General features: G+C 44.8%; 1 protein-coding gene across 1 annotated transcript in view; it reads right to left on the reverse strand.

Moving 5' to 3' along the window:
* Positions 1-2,831: 2,831 nt before the first annotated feature.
* The window catches only part of pudp (pseudouridine 5'-phosphatase), a 51,829-nt gene continuing 32,837 nt past the window's right edge, over positions 2,832-21,823 (reverse strand). The window contains exon 4 of the mRNA XM_083758326.1: positions 2,832-3,887. Within this exon, the coding sequence (XP_083614452.1) occupies positions 3,711-3,887 (177 nt within the window). The 3' untranslated portion in view covers positions 2,832-3,710. The remainder of the gene's footprint in view (positions 3,888-21,823) is intronic.

Consider the following 21,823-nt stretch of genomic DNA (forward strand, 5'->3'; position numbering starts at 1 on the left):
TCCTTATAAAGATATGCCGTTCAGTGGCTGTTATCTGAAGAGGCTATGTGTGCGCCGCTCTCGCTCAACATTCAAACCCAAGCCCCAGCTTTATAGCGAGGGGCCCTTAAGACGAGTATATATATCAAATAAAAAAAGGCTTTAATGTTTGAAATGAGGTCATCACGACAATTCCCCCCTCCCTCTCCTCTCGTCCCAGTGTTCGGTGGCCTGTCGAGTAGGGGTGTCTTGTCTGAGCACCACTAAACCCCCCTGGATATGAAAGCTGAGGACAGAGATGAATGAGTCTCACTGACTCTCCTGACTCTCAGCCCCACAGTGCATCATCAGGTCTGGGAAACATCATGGCTGTCATCCAGATCTCCCATTATCCCCTCTCGACCGGCCCCCTCATACTCCTGACATCCTCTATCTCTATCTCAAACGGAAACATTTTTTGAGCACCTGAAAGAGCCGATCCCTGTATGTGCGTGAAGTGGGCAGACACATGATTAGGAGACCGGGAATGCTGGAGTCTATTCATTTCCAATGGGAGAATGAACGTGAACACAGCTTCTGAAACCATTCATTATCTCCATGGTCACTGAACTAAATACTGGACCCAATCATCACAAGCCACAAAGATGTTTTTAGTATGAACAAATCAGGAGAAAATCTACGTCGTTTATACGACCTTTCTTTATTCCAGCAACACATTCTCTCTGTGTTTCAGTGCTCAAGTGCTCAAGGCGTGTGGACGATCAAGAAAATGTGTGAAGTAAAAATAAAATTATAAAGCCTGCGGACATTTTTAGCTGACGGTAATCATTTGTTTTGCGCCAATTATAAGCAGGAATTGTGTGAAGAGAGAAGTTGAGTGGAAATGGTGGAACAACACTTTTATAGCTTCCCTGCAGCTGAAGCCAGCTAAACCTATGGACTGCAGCTTTGTAGATTTTGTATGGCACCTACAGACGTCTGGCGCCTCTTCATGTCGCTGGTTTCCATTGGAAATTAACGGTAGCCTGTAGCTTTGCATCGTCATGTCGCTGGCTTCCATTGAAGATGAATGGTATACTGTAGCTTTGTAGCTGCAGTGTGAGCGTAGCATAAGCCATAAGAATGAGAATGTGTTTCTCGCACACGCACACACACACACAAACCTTGTTTGTGTGTGTGCTTTTACTGTTACACCGCCAAATACTCACAGGACAAGTTTTAGCTCCAAATGCACAATGGGGAATGTACACAGAGGGGGCTAGGCGAGACTATTTGGGTTGACGTGATTTGCACATTTTAATGCTAGGACAAAGCCGGAACAGTGCCATGGACCAGCAGCTTAGACGCTCAACGGCAACGAGACACAAACCCCCCGGGGTGCCGAACAGAACCGTTGGGCTGCTGGGTTTATTATGCAAACACTGACACCAGTCTGACAGTAACAACATGAACAACAACAAAACTGACAGATGTAAAACTAACAAGCTTCATTTCTTCTATTTTCTAGAAAGAAGCAATTCTCTGTGCCAATGTACCAACCCAGTGGTGGAAAGTAACCAAGTACCTTTTCTCAAGTACTGTAACCCCCCCCCCCCCCCACACACACACACACACACACAATCATTCTACAGTTGCGGCCCCCTGCCTTCCTAATCTAGTTGAATACCCCTTTCCTAAAGTCATTCACTGATGGCACAGAAATATGTTTATATGCAAATTGAGTTTGAACAGTAACCACAACCAAATGGAATCAATCATAGGCAGCCAAAGTCACGAATAATGAGGCGAGAAAAAGTACTGATAATCAGAAAGCCATGATGTGCAGTCTGAATTTATTTACTGGGTGACACCACTTTAGATGTATTTGCCTGTAACAGGGACATTTCTGAAACTGCAGTAGTCACAATTTTGACGTCGCCTTCAATTTGACCGCAGATTACGATATCATCCCTTGAAACATACAAGTACGGTACTACCCACCCACGCACGCACATACACTTAACGCCCAGACTACACCAGACTTTTCAAAGTGCGCGCTCGGAGAATGCGACAAGTGTAGTGCAGCGACGTAGAGTCTGTGGGGGCCACGGGGCCCCCATGAAGAATCCTAGGGCCCCTTTCGGCCCCCATGAAGATTTTCGTGGACATTTTACATTTACATTACATATTTTCTGGGAATTCCGAACATTTTGGACCTCTCCGCCGGCAATCTGAGAATCCCATCGTCAAATATTCGGGAAAACAGCGCCTCCCCTGTTGTTCCTCAGGCAACAGTCTGTCTTGAGAGACACCGGCCGTCCAAGAGGTGTTAAAAAGTGCTAATCGGGTTTCTTTTGTAGTTGTTCTTGAGGCGTGACATAATAACACTGATCAAGAATTCACCAAAGAGACCTAACCACAGACTAGTGAGACTACACACTGACTCGAGAAAAGACCCATATCGTCCAAAATAGGCTGATCAGTCGCTGTCTGTGTATAGGCTAATTCATTGGTAAAAGTATGCTAAAGAACTCATTTTTAGACCATTTGGGAAATAAATAAATAAATAAATCTGCGGCGGCGGCCTCGCTTCGCTCGGCCGCGACAGTCCCCCCCCCAACGCAATTCTGTAGCCTACCCAAAGGTAAAACGCACCCGCCGCCTATGATCTCTCTCTCTCTCCCTCCGCATCTCTCTATATCTCCCTCTCTCTCTCTCTCTCTCTCTCTCTCTCTCTCATAATAATAATAATATAGTCCTGAAAGTCCTCACCTTGGCTTGGACATTGGCCTATAGAAGCTGCTTTAAAAGTACCAGCGAAAACAACTTATTTTTTTCCGCGCTGCGGCGGGAGGGGGGGGGGTGCGGGGAGGCGGGGCTGCGGGGGGGGGGGGGACGGGCCCCCTTGAGGATTGATCAAACTCTTCGGCTCTGGTGTAGTGTGTAATAGATAGCAAAGTAAAAAATATAAATACAAAATTGGGGAGAGAGAGAGATGGTCTGCATTGCTTAATTTACAAGAAGTCTACACAATTCAACGTTTGCCTGGTATCTCTCCTAATGGTACCAACGTCAATACAGAATGGAATTGTGGAGAAAATCTTGTCGACAAAATATCCGTTAGTTTGGGATCTGAGAGGCTATAAATGTCATCAAATGGTGGTCCGTGGCTCAAATACACAATAAATAATGGGCCTTGATATGAAAAGGGTTGAAAACCACTGGTGTGGACAGAGATGATCACGACCGCGTATAGGCACAGAAGATGGAAGGAAGGTTTGGAGCGGAAGTGGATGAGCTCTCACTGACAAATCCAAGTACACTCCACGCTCCTGTCGTTGTGTTGTAATGTGTGCTGCCTGGTGAATGACACTTCTCAAGCCCCCGGAGGTGACATCATTCTCGCTTGCAAATTGTTGTATCTTTTTTATTGTTCGATATGTGAAATAAACAAAATCATTATAGATGCAGCCTGAGGGAGCCCATTCTTTTTTTTTCCCAGGACATATTTTGTGGCTCTGACGAAGTAAAGTGTAATTCAGCGAGGGGAGAGGGGAACGCGTGAATTTGGCAAATTTTCACCTTGGTTTTAGTCGACGAATACTGGTGAATGAACAGTGCAATACAAAAAAAATGCATTATTAATATTATTATGATTATTATCATCAAATCACACGTTTGGAAGAGCTTATTTATCTATAATGATGGCAGTCCAAAGAGCTGGGGCTCAAACGCCTCCATGTTCCTTGGGGTCAATGGTATGCGGGCAGTCCAAATAGCTGGGGCTCAAAGTCCTCCATGCTCCTCAGGGTCAGCGAGGCCTCCTGGGTGAGGCTGGGGTCCATCTCCTTATCGGGGATCATCACCACCTGCATGCCTGCCGCCAGGCCGGCCTTTACGCCATTGGGGGCGTCCTCGAACACCAGGCACTGCAACGGAGAGGACGACAAGGAAGGTATACACGCCATGTTGTTACTGAAGAAAATGTTCAAAACCACACAGGTTTTGAACAAAACATTGATGTGTTACATGACCCCTACAAATGTCTTTTCAATGAGTTTTCTGATAAAGATATGTTGCTAAATGGTGCTCTATCTTTTTCAAGTCATTAAGAATAATATACTGTACTGTTTTATAGTGTGTTTTTGAAAATAGCAGATAAACAAGCTCAGAGCGTGGCACAAAGTGATGTGCTATGAGCTTGTAGATCTGCTATTTTTGAATAGCCAACGTGTACAATAATGGTTCAAGTGGTTAAAATGATTGCGATGGGATCCCCGGACCCCACTTTGAGAACGAATGACTTAACCCATTCTGAACGGGCACCCATTTTGGTGTTGGCATCATGTTATGCTTTAGCTATTGAAAAATAGCAGATCTACAAGCTCATATCACGCCACCGAGTGGCGCGATACGAGCTTGTAGGTCTGCTATTTTTGAAAAAAATCGAAGAACGACTGACATTTTTATAATCTGATCTCAGGTCAGAATGGGTTCGTCAGACCAGCGTGTGTCCAGTGGAAACCTCGTATGAATCTGATCTCAGGTCAGAATGGGTTAATGGACGACTTCTACCTTGTCTCAGAGGAGCAGAACTGTTTTCTGAACGGTCCACAGCCCTCCTCTGAGACACAGAGTGAGTAGACAGGTTTCTGAACGGTCCACAGCCCTCCTCTGAGACACAGAGTGAGTAGACAGGTTTCTGAACGGTCCACAGCCCTCCTCTGAGACACAGAGTGAGTAGACAGGTTTCTGACCTGTCCACAGCCCTCCTCTGAGACACAGAGTGAGTAGACAGGTTTCTGAACGGTCCACAGCCCTCCTCTGAGACACAGAGTGAGTAGACAGGTTTCTGAAGTGTCCACAGCCCTCCTCTGAGACACATATTGAGTAGACAGGTTTCTGAACGGTCCACAGCCCTCCTCTGAGACACAGAGTGAGTAGACAGGTTTCTGAAGTGTCCACAGCCCTCCTCTGAGACACAGAGTCAGTAGACAGGTTTCTGAAGTGTCCACAGCCCTCCTCTGAGACACAGAGTGAGTAGACAGGTTTCTGAACTGTCCACAGCCCTCCTCTGAGACACAGAGTCAGTAGACAGGTTTCTGAAGTGTCCACAGCCCTCCTCTGAGACACATATTGAGTAGACAGGTTTCTGAAGTGTCCACAGCCCTCCTCTGAGACACAGAGTCAGTAGACAGGTTTCTGAAGTGTCCACAGCCCTCCTCTGAGACACAGAGTGAGTAGACAGGTTTCTGAACTGTCCACAGCCCTCCTCTGAGACACAGAGTGAGTAGACAGGTTTCTGAAGTGTCCACAGCCCTCCTCTGAGACACAGAGTGAGTAGACAGGTTTCTGAACGGTCCACAGCCCTCCTCTGAGACACAGAGTGAGTAGACAGGTTTCTGAAGTGTCCACAGCCCTCCTCTGAGACACAGAGTGAGTAGACAGGTTTCTGAACTGTCCACAGCCCTCCTCTGAGACACAGGGTGACTAGACAGGTTTCTGAACGGCCCTTAGCCCTCCTCTGAGGCAGAGTGAGTAGACAGAATCTTATGAGCATTAAGGAGGACCAATTATATGAAGATGAGATTAAACATGACAATTTACAATTTAGGCATTTACTGTAGCACACGCTCCTCATCCAGAGCGAATTACAAGGTAAACACGAGGCAATACATCAAATGCACTGCCCCTGGCTGTCTTGACTGGCTGCCTAGACTCTCCATTTCTCACATTATTCCCAAAAGGCACAACCTGGACTTGTCTCCAGTGTCTCCAGTGATTGACAATCCCCCACCCCCAACCCGCGGTGCTGTGGCCCCTGTTGTCTCTACCAAGTCCATGCCCCCAGGTGACCTTCTTCTACCCTGAATAGATTGGATGTTAAGCTTGCGTTCAGTTGTTGTGTGTTCTGTTCAACCTGTAAGAATCACAATTATTTATTTTACACGTAACATAATCCATCTGTAAGGTCAAACATAGCAGATGCACAAGCTCACCGCGCGGAACAAAGTGATAAAAAATAAAAAATGACACGGATGCTTTCCCGGTTTTCAATTAGTTTGTTTTTGTCGCGTTCCACAGCCAATACTTTGACGACCGGGTCAGCGGTCAATACTGTAGGAGACTCAGTAGGATAGGAGACTCTGAGTCGTTTCAGTAGACTCTCCGAGTCTCTGCCGGTCGGTTTCACGCCACGGGGTGTGTTATTTGAGAGAAAATAAACCATTTTGTGGGTGAACTATACTACTCCTGTAAGGTGCATGAGCATGTAGACAGATCATGACATCGGCATGAATTAACACATTCTGACCTGAGATCAGATTCATACGAGGTTTCCGCCGGACACACACTGGTCTGATGAACCCATTCTGACCTGAGATCAGATTCTAAAAAATGTCAGTCGTTCTTCGATTTTTCTAAAATAGCAGACCTACAAGCTCGTATCGCGCCACTCGGTGGCGCGATATGAGCTTGTAGATCTGCTATTTTTCAATAGCTAAAGCATAACATGATGCTGACACCAAAATGGGTGCCCGTTCAGAATGAATTAAGGTGCAGGAAGATGATCTGTTCAAGCACATACTCCACAGAAAGGTTGCATTCGCTGTTACAATCCACAGGCCCGCCCGAGGAGGGTACAGCATATGATAAGTGTTAACCTATAATTAATATTTCAGAAGTTACGCAAGGAGATGTGTATGGCTATAATTAACAGTTCAGCCGTTAAATGCACAGCAATGTGTTAACCTACAATTATGAATGATTGTTCCGGAATGATGTGCTGCGTGCTAAACGTGTTAATCACCGTCCTTGACCTTGACACTTCACCACCATGTTATATTGCGCTGTGTGAGATATTGCGTTATAGAGCAACGTTTTTCAGGCCAAGGAACAGTGTTGTTTTTGGCAGCAAATTTTAGTTTTAGTCTCTTGAACAGTTTTAATTTAGTTTATGTTAGTGTTGTTAGTCTAGTTTTAGTCGACTAAATATCATAAGATTTTAGTCGACTAAATCTACAGTTGATTTAGTCGAACAAAATGTATTTTTGGCAGGCCTTGATGCCGTCGTTCACTTGCTGAAAATAGCTGATCTACAAGCCCGAGCACGAGCTTGTAGATCGGCTATTTTCAGCAGTTGGCCATTCATGGCCTACTAGTGTGCAACAAGCAAGTATGCACTCGACAGAGTTTTGGTCATCATAGCTTAGTTTTTTATTTAGTTTCCATTTAGTTTTCCTCAGTGAAAAAAGGTAGTTGACGAACATTTTTCGTCTTAGTTTTAAATCAACACTGCCAAGGACCCCATATAGCTTAGAGAGAGATGAAGGAGGGACGCCACCACTACATAGTGTAGGCTACACAATTGAGTTTAAACTTTTCATAGATTTCATAGATGGCTTAAATATATCTTAGATGGTAAATGGTGCATTTATATAGCGCCTTTATCCAAGGCACTTTACATAGATTGTGCATTACATTCACCCATTCACACACACATTCATACACCGATGGCGGCGGAAACCATGCAAGGCACCAACCAGCACATCAGGAGCAATTAGGGGTTCAGTGTCTTGCTCAAGGACACTTCGACGCTAACTCTGGGGGAGCCCGGGTTAGAACTGGAAACCGCAGCCACTCTACCCCTGAGCCCCCGCCGCCACCGGCTTCATATAGCCTTGTTTGACAGCACTGTCGATGTGTAGCTGTGTTGGATTCATGTAAATGTCAGTTAACCCCATAAACCCTCGATACTGCTTCAGAGTGAAGCGGTGACTCATTATGTTAGCGAAGATCTAGCGTAAAAAACGGAGAACACACAGCACGCGTCAAAACACGTGTGATTGGCGGTGTGGGCTTTGGAAGAAGAAAAAACAACACAGTGGATGTGTTAACCCATTTTGGGCGGAGACCCCTTTTGGGGTTAGCATTATGTTATGATTTAGCTATTGAAAAATAGCAGATCTACAAGCTCATACTGTAGCTTGTAGGTCTGCTATTTTTTTTAAATCGAAGAACGACTGACATAGAAACATAGCTTTTTCAGAAAACTGTCAGGATGTAGAAGACATTTTTAGAATCTGATCTCTGCAGGTCAGGTCTTTGAAATAGTAAACAGTTTGAGAAGATACATTTTTTCAGATCCCACTGCTTTGTGTTGTTGTTGTTAATGTGACCTGAAGACGACACTATAGGGACATGATGACAGTGTACAAACAGAGTGACAAACAGTGGAGGCGGTTCACACCATTACATACACCCCCTGGGCCCTGTGGATAATGGAGTGACAGAGAGAGAGAGAGAGAGAGAGAGCAGTGCTCGCCTTCTGGCCTAATACACCCGGGTGTTATTTCTTTTTGCCCTTGCTCTTCACAGATCACAGCGGGGAGGGGGGGGAGGAGGGGGGGGGGGGGGGTGATGTCTTATAGCTTGTGACATGTAGCGGAGCCTGAACAAAAAAAAAGCATGCATACAATACTCAACGAGCAGCGGGGGAGAGAGTCACTTTACCGACTGACACTCCACAACTAACACATCCCCTCAGGGGGGAAGAAGGGCTCTCTCTCTGTGTGTGTGTGTGTGTGTGTGTGTGTGTGTGTGTGTGTGTGTGTGTGTGTGTGTGTGTCATTTCACAGCATTCCACTGTGACAAGGCTTTTGGACTGGCATCTGTACATCATCATGTGTCGAGTGGTTCTCAACCTGTGGATCGGGGACCCCTAGGGCAGTGGCTCCCAAACTTGTGCAAGGTCAAGGACCCCCCAAATTGACACCAATTAGCCTGCGGACCCAGACCCCCATTTGAAGAGATATGCCAGGGAACCCCCATAAAGAGAAGATTTTGACGGCTCTATAGCAGTGATTCTCACCTCGTTCCATTTCAAGGACCCCCGTGGTGGAGGTGGCACAGTCGGTAATGCGGTCGCCTCACAGCTAGAAGGCCCTGGGTTTGATTCCCGCTGGGGGCACGTTCTCTCCTCCTCCGTCAGTGCCCATACCCGAGGCGGGGTTGGCGAAAGGGCCTTTCTGTGTGGAGTTTGCATGTTCTCCCCGTGTCCCCTAGGGTAGGTATACCCTCACAAAAAACATGCAGTAATCCTGGTCTCTAAACTACCTCCCCTGAACTGGTGTTCCTTCCACTCGCCACGTCCGGCCGGGGACACTCCCCCCCTGTCAGGTGAAAAGAAGCAGCTTGGACTCCTCATGCATAGAAGGAAGCATGAGGCCAGTCTGCTCCCCCCCCCCCCCAGGTGGGCAGAGGAAGTGCAGCACCCAGGATTTTTTTTAAAAAGGGTTGCAAAATCGTTAAAAAATAATAATAAATAATAACCCCCGTGGTTTGACCTGCATTAGGCTACGGACTCCACATTTGATGGCATTTATATTGTAAAATCAATGCTAATTTAACACTGATGTGCACATAGTTCCATCTGATAAGATGTTGTTAGTAGAAATGTATTGTTTTATTGTTTTATTCCCCCGGCTGTTATCAGTGATGTCTTCACTGACCTCACTCTGTTTGTGTCTTACGGGATAAGCAGCAACGTCCAGCCTTCGCAAATGATTCAATCACAATAAATTATACACCGACTGCAGCAGAGGCTGAATCAATAGCCTACATGAATAAAGATATTGAAAGATGTATAGGAGATGATCGCATCATTTGCATATGTAATATTTAACGGGGTGCATATAATATGTTTGGGCGTGTTCCGTCTTGTTTTGCTTGTGGTGATTATAGGCTACATAGCCTACGTTACAATCTGGTACCCTCCATATTTAGCACAAACACGCAGAAATAGTCATTCTACTACTCTGTCGGCTTCTTTCAAAACTGGCCTGAAAAATCATCTGTCATAAAAGTGGAGATACAGAGATAAAATTTAAAATAAATCTTCTAAATCCTCCAGTTTTCTGAAATGAATACTTTCGCGATTTTTCAAAAATAGCAGACCTACAAGTTTGTAGATCTGCTATTTTTCAATAGCTAAATTATAACATATTGTTTAAAACACCAAAAGGGGTTCCCGCCACAAAATGGGTTAAATCCCCTTGAAATGATAGCTCATGCACTGTTAGCATTTCTATTTAAATGTGCCGTTGATGAATTGAATACTGTAGTGTACATAGGACCACAATGGAAACAAGTCTGCAGTATCTTTTTGTGTCATTCCTGCCTTAAATGTTTTACTGTACCTCTGTTTAAATAGTTGAATAATAAGTATTCAAGTAATGAAATAATAATAAAGAAATAAAAAAGGTTAAAAAATTGCTGAACATTTGCCTCATGGAATTTCAGTACAGATTGAGCTATGTTTGGAACGCATTCAATGAAATGGAGTGCTTGATTTAATATCAATTTGAATTATCTGTACACTGCAGTTAGAACTATCATTGCAACCTCCACGCCACGCTCTATGGCAGGGGTGCCCAGTGCCCACACGCTTTGACTTGAGAGCTTACTTTCAAAATGACTAGCTTAACAAGATCTACATTCCATTGCTGAAAATAGTTTAAAACTGTACCTGTGTATTTGGAATAGTGGCACTGGCATTACATACTGTATAAGATGAACAGACTTGGAATGAGAAATAGAGGGGGGAAATGGAATTGGAATGTTTTTGTCTTTGTAATGCTAACTGATGTTTGTACTTTCTTGAAAACAAAGTATTCCATTGTAGGTTAACAGTCTCTTTTTTATATCAATCAATCAAGTCACCTTAATTCAAGTGGCAGATCCCATTTTTTTAAAATGACATATTATCATCATGTTTCAGTGGCATGTCATGTGATCTACCTGCACAGCGCCTTTGTGATGTACTGGTAGATCGTGATCTACCTTTTGGGCACCCCTGCTCTATAGCAACAGGGGGTCCAGGGTCCTAAAACTTGCTACGGGCGGGAGGGCAGCCAAATCTTTGTGTGATAGGGATTTTGTTAATTTACATTAACCCCACCATCTCCAGGTCTGTTTTAAATAACCAGACCTGTGTCCGTCGGTTACCGGCCTACTCAGGATGCAAATAGGAAATTCTTGTACCCTGAGTAGTGAGTACCCTTTGTATCCGTCTGTCTGTGTGGCATTTGTGCCCATATATGGAGAGCTTTGTGTCCGACTGTTTACCTTCTTCTACGGCCATTTATGGACCACTTGAACCCCAGCATCTCTATTGTGGGGGAACACTAGCTGAACATAACGCATCTACAAGCTCACAACGCGTCACATGTCTGCTATTTCTTCCGAAGAGGTTTGGTGTGTTGTAATGGCGGTCCCTGCGGTCCCTCATCTCTCTCTCAGCTAAGGCATACTGGCCTTAAAAACCATTGAAGACCCCATGCTCTATAGGCCACGCAAGTTGTAATGTCCTGGTCGGAGAAGGAAATAAACATGTGGGTTCGGTGAATTATCACACAGATGGATCTATGCCTGGTCTGTGCAGATAAACAAGACTTGACCCACATTAATGTGAGGTTTGAATGACTCACTTTAGAGAGTGACCCTCATACAGTATGTGACAGGGAAAGAGCAGACTTAAAGTTCAAAGTGTATTTGTTTGATGGCATGACAATTATGACTATTAGCATACAATGAGACTGAATGGTGGGTCTGTAACCAGGTCAGAGAGAGGCTAAACTATTAAGGGCTTTGTGTTAAACAATGAGTAGTACTTTCAAATGCGTGTGTTAAACAATGAGTAGTACTTTCAAATGCCAGCGTGATGTGTGTCTGCTGTGCGTAAACATGGAGCTGCCTCTCCCTCACCCCTCCTGCTGCTGCTTTCACAAACATGTTTGGCTCTGCATAATCTATATAAGTTGACATAGACAATATACATTTTTTACATTTTAATAATTTGATTACATCATCTGTCAGAGTTCATTTAGTACATCGGCTCCGGCGCCGTCATGACGTCCAACACTATGGTAAGGTTACTGCAGTAGCGTTACCAGAAAAACAGACAGGCCTACAAGCTATGAACCACATAATGGCTGTCGACGGCTTGTAGATCTGTTCTTTTGAGGCACAAAGGAGACAGCAGTGCAATAGAAAAAATGTAATAATTGAACCCAAATGTGACAAAGTCATGTCATGTCGATTTGGATATGGTGCCTGCTTGCAGAAATGTAAATTATGATGACAATCTCTGCATGAGTAGGCCTATATTGTCATGGTTACACCGTTGTGTGTGAAAAAATATATACAAATGAGAGAGACTTAGGGGTTTGGTGCCTGTGCAGTGTGCGCGGAGACCCCTGCACCACCTAGTCTAAAGTAGGCTACTTCATGCGATGACCACTGGCCCTTAGCTTTGCGCATAACGCCACCACAGACGACTTTTAAAGGGAATGGGAACCCGCCACACTGATTGGGTTGATGTAACTCTGAGAGTGTACAAATGGAACCAAATAGAATGGACCCTTACAGGTCTGTAACTCTGAGAGTGTACAAATGGAACCAAATAGAATAGACCCTTACAGGTCTGTAACTCTGAGGGTGTACAAATGGAACCAAATAGAATAGACCCTTACAGGTCTGTAACTCTGAGGGTGTACAAATGGAACCAAATAGAATAGACCCTTACAGGTCTGTAACTCTGAGAGTGTACAAATGGAACCAAATAGAATAGACCCTTACAGGTCTGTAACTCTGAGAGTGTACAAATGGAACCAAATAGAATAGACCCTTACAGGTCTGTAACTCTGAGGGTGTACAAATGGAACCAAATAGAATAGACCCTTACAGGTCTGTAACTCTGAGGGTGTACAAATGGAACCAAATAGAATAGACCCTTACAGGTCTGTAACTCTGAGAGTGTACAAATGGAACCAAATAGAATATACCCTTACAGGTCTGTAACTCTGAGGGTGTACAAATGGAACCAAATAGAATAGACCCTTACAGGTCTGTAACTCTGAGGGTGTACAAATGGAACCAAATAGAATAGACCCTTACAGGTCTGTAACTCTGAGGGTGTACAAATGGAACCAAATAGAATAGACCCTTACAGGTCTATAACTCTGAGGGTGTACAAATGGAACCAAAGGGACCCTTACAGCTCTGTAACTGTGAGAGTGTACAAGTGGATCCGCATGAAACAAAGTGTGTTTACTACAGTAGTTATACGTTATACGCTTAGAGATTTAGGGCGCTTTCACACCCAAAGTTCGCTTAGAAGGTCCGGATCAAGGACCAAGGACCAAATATTTGCATTTTGATTTTGGTCCGTTTGGTGTTCACACTGGACTTTGTAAAGCGAACCAAATATGTAAACACATGACACGTGACGTGTTAAGCGAACCAAATGGTGAAAAAAAGAAAAAAAGGTCATTTTACGAGGGAATAATAACAAATACGGAAATCAACCAGTCGCACAGAGAGAAAAGAACAGCAAGTTGCAATATGGAACGACAGCAACAACTTGGTATTGCATTTGCATTCATTGTATTAATTCTGAATAACTACTTCATACAACAAATAAGAGCAACAGACGAACAGAGGAGCAGGTGTTATAATAATATGTCCTTATTGCGGCACGCAATTCATCGGAGCCATACAAGGAGGCGCCGCCGTTGGGTGAGGGCTGTGGATGCCTACTACACGTTGTCAGCGTGCTTGTTGCACAGAAGACCCAGCAGCAGGTTAGCCTGGTTAATAAACCAGACTAATATCGCACGGACCGCGGGATATTAGTCTGGGGAGGCTCAGCTTGGATTTCATTTCCAGGGAAACATTTTCTCTTTGACGCAATTGGTCAGAGCTACTGTCAGTCAAAGGTCTCAAGCATTGAAAGTCACTGTACCAAAGCCCGCCCATATTGCATACCGTGTCCCGATTGGCCACCCACATTCTCTGGTGTAGGAAATGGGCGTACAATTGAGCCTCTCCAGACCGAAATCCGCCGGCAGGCAATTTATTTTTGCCAACGGCTGATTCGGTCTGTTTTTTTTTTTTTTTTTTTTTAAGATATTTTTTTGCGGCTTACGCCTTTTATTGATTTTTGAAGGGACAGACAGTAGGCTGACAGGAAACGGGAGAGAGAGATGGGGGGATGACATGCAGTAAAGGCCGTGTCGGGTCCGGGAGTCGAACCCGCGGCACACTGCGACTGGATCACCAGTCCGGTGCCCAGACCGTTACGCTACGGCCTGGGCCCGGTCTGGTTTATTAACCAGGCTAGCAGCAGGTAGCCTATATATATTCTATTATCATATGAGTGCAAAATATAAACTAGCCCGTCTTTCCCGACTAATGTATCAGAACACAAACAAATCCCCTAAACTAGATGGCCATCTATCCACATTTAGGAAGGACAATCCGGTTTTGAGTTTTTTACCCTGCTAATTCGCTAAATATCCCGTTGTGGTAGGATTAGGATATAATATCAGCTGGCAGTTTATTCCGTCGGTAAATCCCTGTGTGTCGTAGCCTACATATTGGTAGCTATATTAGCCCAATATTGCTGTTATGCATTTCACTTGAATAATGTTGATAAACCGCATCGGAATCAACGCTGCAAACTTTTGGACCGTGTGTGTGTGTGTGTGCGCGCATACGGAGAGAGACATATTTAATGAGAATCAAGATTTAACGTCCTGTCTCTCACACGTAGTAGGCTATACGCTACAACATTTTCGCCCTGTGCCTAGAGAGAGAGAGAGAGAGAGCAGGCACATGCAGAGGGGAGGGGGGGTGCCGTGCCCTTTCCCTAAATTAAAAATATATATAATTAGTCCACATAAGGAAGGGTGTGTGTGTGTGTGTGTGTGTGTGTGTGTGTGTGTGTGGGGGGGGGGGGGGGGGTGTTGATGTGGGGGTCAATAAGAGCTTTATAGCTTTTTTCAATATTAAAAGGGCAGGCATTATAAGCTGAGGCTTCTGCCAACACTCCCTTTTGGTCAACAGAAATCCATACCAAACCATACCAGGGCTCAGGCCTGAGGCCTGGTATAGTAGGCCTCAGGTCTACCATTCTGTATGTATGTATGTGTATGTGTGTATTCAAGTTCAAGTGTATTGGTCATTTAAAATAAACACTACCTATTCAATGCATATTAACTTTAAATAGGAAAAGGAATAAGGTATTCCTAAATAAAAATAGCGATTCTCTGGTTAGGCTACTGTGCTTTCACCACTGTTGGATACTGATTATCTAATTGTTCTTTTATATTTGTTATTTTCAAAGTAATAATGTAAGAGAAGAAAATAAGATAATTATAAAGTAACTTATAGATCTCTACCATTATTTAAATAGTAATAATCTGAAATAATCAGTTTCTCTACAGGAGCATGTGGGTCGATGAACGCCCCGGGCAATGGTGGCAAAACTTCTGCGACTACTGGCCAGACACAAAATGGGTGCTCAACTTCCGGATGAACCGTGCCGTCTTCTTGCACCTCTGTGAGATCCTACGACCCAGTCTGACACGCCAGGACACACATTTCAGACGTGCTATCCCTCAGCTCAGAGTAGCTTTATGTCTGTACAGGTTGGCAACCAATTCAGAGTTAAGAACAATCTCCAACTTGTTTGGTGTTGGGATTTCTACTGCTTGCGTCATTACACAGGAGGTTGTGACAGCCATAAACAAAGTAGTGAAACCAGAGTACATCAAGACACCATCTGCTGCTGAATTTAGGGTGATCAGTGCAGGGATTCCGTGATAAATGTCGATTCCCACAGGTGGTTGGTGCAATAGATGGATCACATTATTCCCATAATGGCACCACTTCATGACCCCGCAGACTACTACAACCGTAAAGGCATCTTACAAGCTGTGGTGGACCACAAGATGAAATTTTGGGATATCAATGTAGGCTGGGCCTGGGAGAGTGCATGATGCTCGAGTTCTTTCTTGCCAACTCCTCTCTTTATTATCGTGGCCAAGATGGGACATTGTTACCTGGATTGACTGAGGTGTTTGAAGGAGTGGATGTCCCCCTGTTCATTCTAGGTGATGCTGCTTACCCCCTACTGCCGTGGCTTATGAAGGCCTACCCAGAGGGCAGGGGTGTAACACCTGAGCAAACTAACTTCAACTTCCGCCTCAGTCAAGCCAGGATGACGGCGGAAAGGGCCTTTGGTCTCCAAAAAGGCAGTTGGAGATGTCTCCTTAAAAGATGTGATGCACACGTTTCCCTTATGCCCTCCATCATCTCAGCATGTTGTGTTCTTCACAACTTCTGTGAAATCCACCACTGTGAACAATTCACTGAAGAACTCGAAACTGATGAAGAACCGACAGAGAACCATGACGATCATGGTGTTGATGGTCAAAATCACCAAATCAGAAATGCACTGTGTGCCTATTTTGGAGGACTTTAGGTGAAAGGGTCAAACATTTGTGCAGCAATAACCCTTTCCAATTCCCAGGAGGTGTGTGTGTGTGTGTGTGTGTGTGTGTGTGTGTGTGCATTTGAATATGTTGTACTGTAGGCTGGGGAATTGGCTTTACTAAAGTGGCACTTGAAGGGGAAGAAATGTTGTTTCTTGTTTCTCTAATAAAAGCAACACTGGTGATTGACAATCATTTATCATTCATAAGATCACACCATGTATGACATTGTTTTAAACTGTTTAATATAGAACAATAGAGTTTCGAAATATATTGTTCTGAGGTAGTTAACTCTACACAAAGTGCTTTGTTTTAGACCACTTACAAAAACAATGTGGTTCTGAGGCAAAAACTGCAATTGGAACATGCTTGTCATCTTTTTTTCTAAAACCAGGTTTACATGAATGACAACCGTCAACAATAGAAAGAGCAAAATGAAAATAACAAAATAAAGCCTGGTTTACTGGAACACTGACAGAAACATTGCAACATAAAAAACACTAGCCTACATTTGAGTGTGGAACCACTACAGGTTATAATATTGATCCTGGTTTAAATCGTGAAGCAGTGAAGAGACACTGGCCACACTGCTGCTGTTGGCAGAGCTTGAAGAGCTTGGATATCCACCACTCTCTGGGAACATGGAACGGCCTGTAACCTGCGGGGTGGTAGGTGGTATTTGGATGGGTGGGAGACCCGTAGGTGGTGTTATGGATGGTTGTAGGATGTGTGACTGGGTTATGGGTGGTGGGATAGGTTGGGGGGGTCATGGATGGTGATTGGATGTGTGGGGGGGTCATCATGGATGATGGTGGGTTGTGTGTGGGGGTCATGGGCCAAGTATTGGGAGGCATCACTGGAGCTGTAGGAGCCCAGTGGGGGGGCAGGTGGGTGCAGTGGTTGGGCAACGGGCAACAGAGCATTCATAAAAGTCCCCATAAGCTGTAACACCATCTGAGTGTTGGCCTGCTGCTGCAGCTCTTGCATGGCTTTAAATCGACGGTCTTCAGCTTCCTGTTGCATTCTGAAGAGATTCGTCGAATCGGCACTCTCCTGCTGTTGACGACGGTTCTCAAGGCCATGCGTCTCTTCTCTCTGCTGCCGTAGTTCCTCCATTAGCCCACTGTCAACCTGATCTGACTTGGCTTTCCTCTTCCGGCACTGAGCACCAGGTATCGCCCACGTTGGACTTGTGTTACCGGTACTTGGGGTACTTGGCCTCTCAACAGCGTCGTCTGTGTAAAGAAGCAAATCGTGTGTCATTGTGCTGTCCAAATTCTTATTTAACATGGAAATCAGGGCTCTCTCCCTCCCCCCTCTCTCTCCCCCCCCCCCTCTATCTCCCACTCTCTCCCTCCCCCCTCTCTCTCTCCCACTCTGTCCCCCTCTCTCTATTCAATTCAATTCTCCCTCTCTCTCTCCCCCTCTCTCATTAGTGTGGTATACTATTGGACAGGACAAATATATATATAGTTATATATAACTATATATATATATATATATTTCCCCCCACACAAGCCCTTTTTTAGCCCTCATAAGCTCCACATAAGTCCTTGTTGGCCACCCCCCCCCCCCCCTTTTTTTTTAGGGAAAGGGCACTTTTAGGCAAAGGGGCAGGGACCCAAGCCCCCTAGCCCCCCACCAGTGTGTGTGTGTGTGTGTGTGTGTGTGTGTGTGTGCTCGCGCACGACACACACACACACACACACACACACACACACACAATTTAAAACTTTATGAATTACCATTGAGTGACACATCAGAGCTGGCCACGTCATCCCATGTTTGTGTGGCAGGACTCGTAGACGCAGAGTTGTAGCCACAGTCCCCGATGTAGAAGGGCTCTGCGTCTGCTGCTGTTCATCCTCGTGAGACTCCAAAACATACTGTGTGTTGCTCGTGGGCCTGGTTCCCAATATTCTTGTCCAGTTCTTCATACCAGGGGAACTTGTCCTTCTCCTCCCCAGAGCTGCCACTTTTCCGGCAGCGCATCGTGCACCTTAACCCATTCTGACCTGAGATCAGATTCATACGAGGTTTCCGCCGGACACACACTGGTCTGATGAACCCATTCTGACCTGAGATCAGATTCTAAAAATGTCAGTCGCTCTTCGATTTTTCAAAAATAGCAGACCTACAAGCTCGTATCGCGCCACTCGGTGGCGCGATATGAGCTTGTAGATCTGCTATTTTTAAATAGCTAAAGCATAACATGATGCTGACACCAAAATGGGTGCCCGGTCAGAATGGTTAATGTAGTGCTGACGGAGGTTTTTAACTTTCAAATGGCACTGGCCAACCGTTGGCTCGGTGCCCCTCTCTCTCATCTTGTCGCTGATTTTTTGGAAAACCGAGGCATTTTTGTGTGTGTCTCTACAAGGGATTGGTTAATCATATCCTCTGCCCATATCTCCAGCAGAGCCCTCACCTCGTCATCTGCCCAAGTTGACCCCTGACTCATTGCTGCTCTTTCCTTCTCTTTATAATAATTAACCCATTCTGAACGGGCACCCATTTTGGTGTCAGCATCATGTTATGCTTTAGCTATTGAAAAATAGCAGATCTACAAGCTCATATCGCGCCACCGAGTGGCGCGATACGAGCTTGTAGGTCTGCTATTTTTTGAAAAATCGAAGAACGACTGACATTTCTAGAATCTGATCTCAGGTCAGAATGGGTTAATCAGACCAGTGTGTGTCCGGTGGAAACCTCGTATGAATCTGATCTCAGGTCAGAATGGGTTAATAATCCGTGACCGTCACCGTGTACCTGCTGTCAACCTGTTCTCTTTTGGCGCTCTGAACCCACAATGCATTATTCATGTATTTATTTATTTCCTGTATTTGGTCCTCTATAAAGTCTGAATGCATTCACACCAGTAACGAACCGCACCGTGGTTCGTTTGGAAGCGAACCGAGTCCGGCCTTTTTTTTTTTGCGGAGCATGGTTCGTTTCTTTGTTCCGCACCAGAGTTCGGATGCACGTTCACACCAACCGAACCAAAGGGGTAAGCGGACCATGGTTCGTTTTAAACTAACATGTCCAATGTGAAAGCGCCCTTAGTTGGACACAAATAAGTCCAATGTGACTTGGACTTGGACACAAATAAGTCTGAGAACCACTGGTCTACCGGATGCGACTTGTCCACGACGGACTCACATCACAACACAGTGTGTGTGTGTGTGTGTGTGTGTGTGTGTGTGTACACAGTACGTTTGCGTGTGGCCTTTTGTAAAGCAATGAGTCCCAGCTTCCATGTCATTCCCGGGGCCCTTGGTTACCCCATGCTATGTGGTGATAAACAGTCCCTGAATGCCAGTGCCCATACCACCCTATTTCTATAGTAACTACTAAAGCCTACCTGTGCCCATACACCACAATAAGCTCTGAAAGGATCCGTCTCCTGAACTTTAATAACATATTTTAGAGTCACTGAAACATAGTTGGAAAGTGCAGTTGGCATTCTGGCATGATGCAACCTCGAGAAACGTTCGCCCCGGGCCAAAGCACGGCCCTGATCCATTTATCCACGGAATCAGACCCGCTGGTAATGAGTGGTGAACTTGACTCCCCGAACATCTGGTCCTTGCCCTATCCTGTCGACCCTGTGAATATAGCGTATGATTCTACTCTGAAAAGTATTCTACAGTAAAAAGGATTAGCTCACTGGCTAGATGTAATTATACAGGATTTCCACCGGAAAATATGATACAGTGTATGAATGATACCGTTTGTAAAGTAAGATCAAAGTATTGCATAGCTTGATGTCGGGCAGAAACCAATATGTCCATAATATTTAACGTCATATTGTCTCTTTATTGTTAATGGCGTTTAATGTTTGTGTTTGCACCGTTTGACACCGGGCACGGCACTCCCTCGGGTCGGCAGCGACGCGCGTGGAATCAATTCCCACCCATGTGAAGTGAGCGGTGCCTTTCATCACGAGGATATTGTATGATGATCATGACGGTGACCACAGTCACCGTGCATACTAACCCATTCTGACCTGAGATCAGATTCATACGAGGTTTCCACTGGACACACGCTGGTCTGACGAACCCATTCTGACCTGAGATCAGATTCTAAAAATGTCAGTCGTTCTTCGATTTTCTTCAAAAATAGCAGACCTACAAGCTCGTATCGCGCCACTCGGTGGCGCGATATGAGCTTGTAGATCTGCTATTTTTCAATAGCTAAAGCATGACATGATGCCAACACCAAGGCCGTTCATTGGGCCGCCTCAGCATCACATTCTCATTCACAGGATTCACTCCTCCAATCACACACTCATTCCATCTTCATACCAGCTATTTAAACTGGAAGTGTGCACTGCTCATCCTGCTTGGTTTGCTTGCTGCTGCACACTGATACTGCTGCGCTGATGTCTGCTTAAACCTTCGCTGCTCGCCCTCCTCCACCCCAGCTACCACATGTCGTTTTGGGATCTGCTGTCAAAGTAAGTGAGTCCCTAATGGCCCGGACTGATGCACACTCAGAGTACCTAAAAAGCAGATCCAATTCATCGCCAAAACCATAATAAATATATTGCTCATGTTTTTATATTCAATAAATATATATTCCCTCCATTCATGAGTTGTCCTGACTGAAATGAGGTTCTTAGACCATCTCAACAATACTGTTGTCCACACACACACACACACACACACACACACACACACACACACACGGTTTGAATTCTATATAAAGCTGCAAATGGAATTTATGTAAAAAGATATGGGTGTTTTTGTGTCACTGATAAGAGGCACATTTTCAAATCCATTGTGTGTGAATCACATTGTGTATAGCTACAGTTCACAGTGATTTTCATAAACATAATTTTTAACGTTTGAAGTCCCAACCCTCTCAGACTATGTCTGGTCTGTCGAGTGGATCTTATCGGTTCCATTGAGTTAAAAGAAGGAAAAACAAAGGCAACTCATTTTCATTCTGTCTAAATGCAAATGGAATGTGTTCCGGTTGTGTGAGCCGGCCTATAGCCTTCCAGTACAACACTCCACAACACACCACAACCGTACAGCGTGTGCGTGCGTACAGCGCGTGTGTGCGTGTGTGTAATATATATTGGTGATTGTTATGTACAGTGCAGGCTGCACATCTCATGTCCTATCAAGCGTTTGCAGTGTCTCTCGTATGAAGCCTCATTATCCCATTCTGACCGGGCACCCATTTTGGTGTTGGCATCATGTTATGCTTTAGCTATTGAAAAATAGCAGATCTACAAGCTCATATCGCGCCACCGAGTGGCGCGATACAAGCTTGTAGGTCTGCTATTTTTGAAAAAAATCGAAGAACGACTGACATTTTTAGAATCTGATCTCAGGTCAGAATGGGTTCGTCAGACCAGTGTGTGTCCATGTGGAAACCTCGTATGAATCTGATCTCAGGTCAGAATGGGATAATGTTCATGCCGCTGTTAGAATAGACGTCATTGCACTTTGAAACAATGTATAATTCAGTTGTAGCGTCATGAAGCAAACCATCTGACGCCAGGTTTATTGTATCGCTCAATC

Source organism: Protomyctophum parallelum (assembly GCF_964188405.1).
Source record: "Protomyctophum parallelum genome assembly, chromosome: 23".
In the NCBI taxonomy this organism is placed as follows: Eukaryota; Metazoa; Chordata; class Actinopteri; order Myctophiformes; family Myctophidae; genus Protomyctophum; species Protomyctophum parallelum.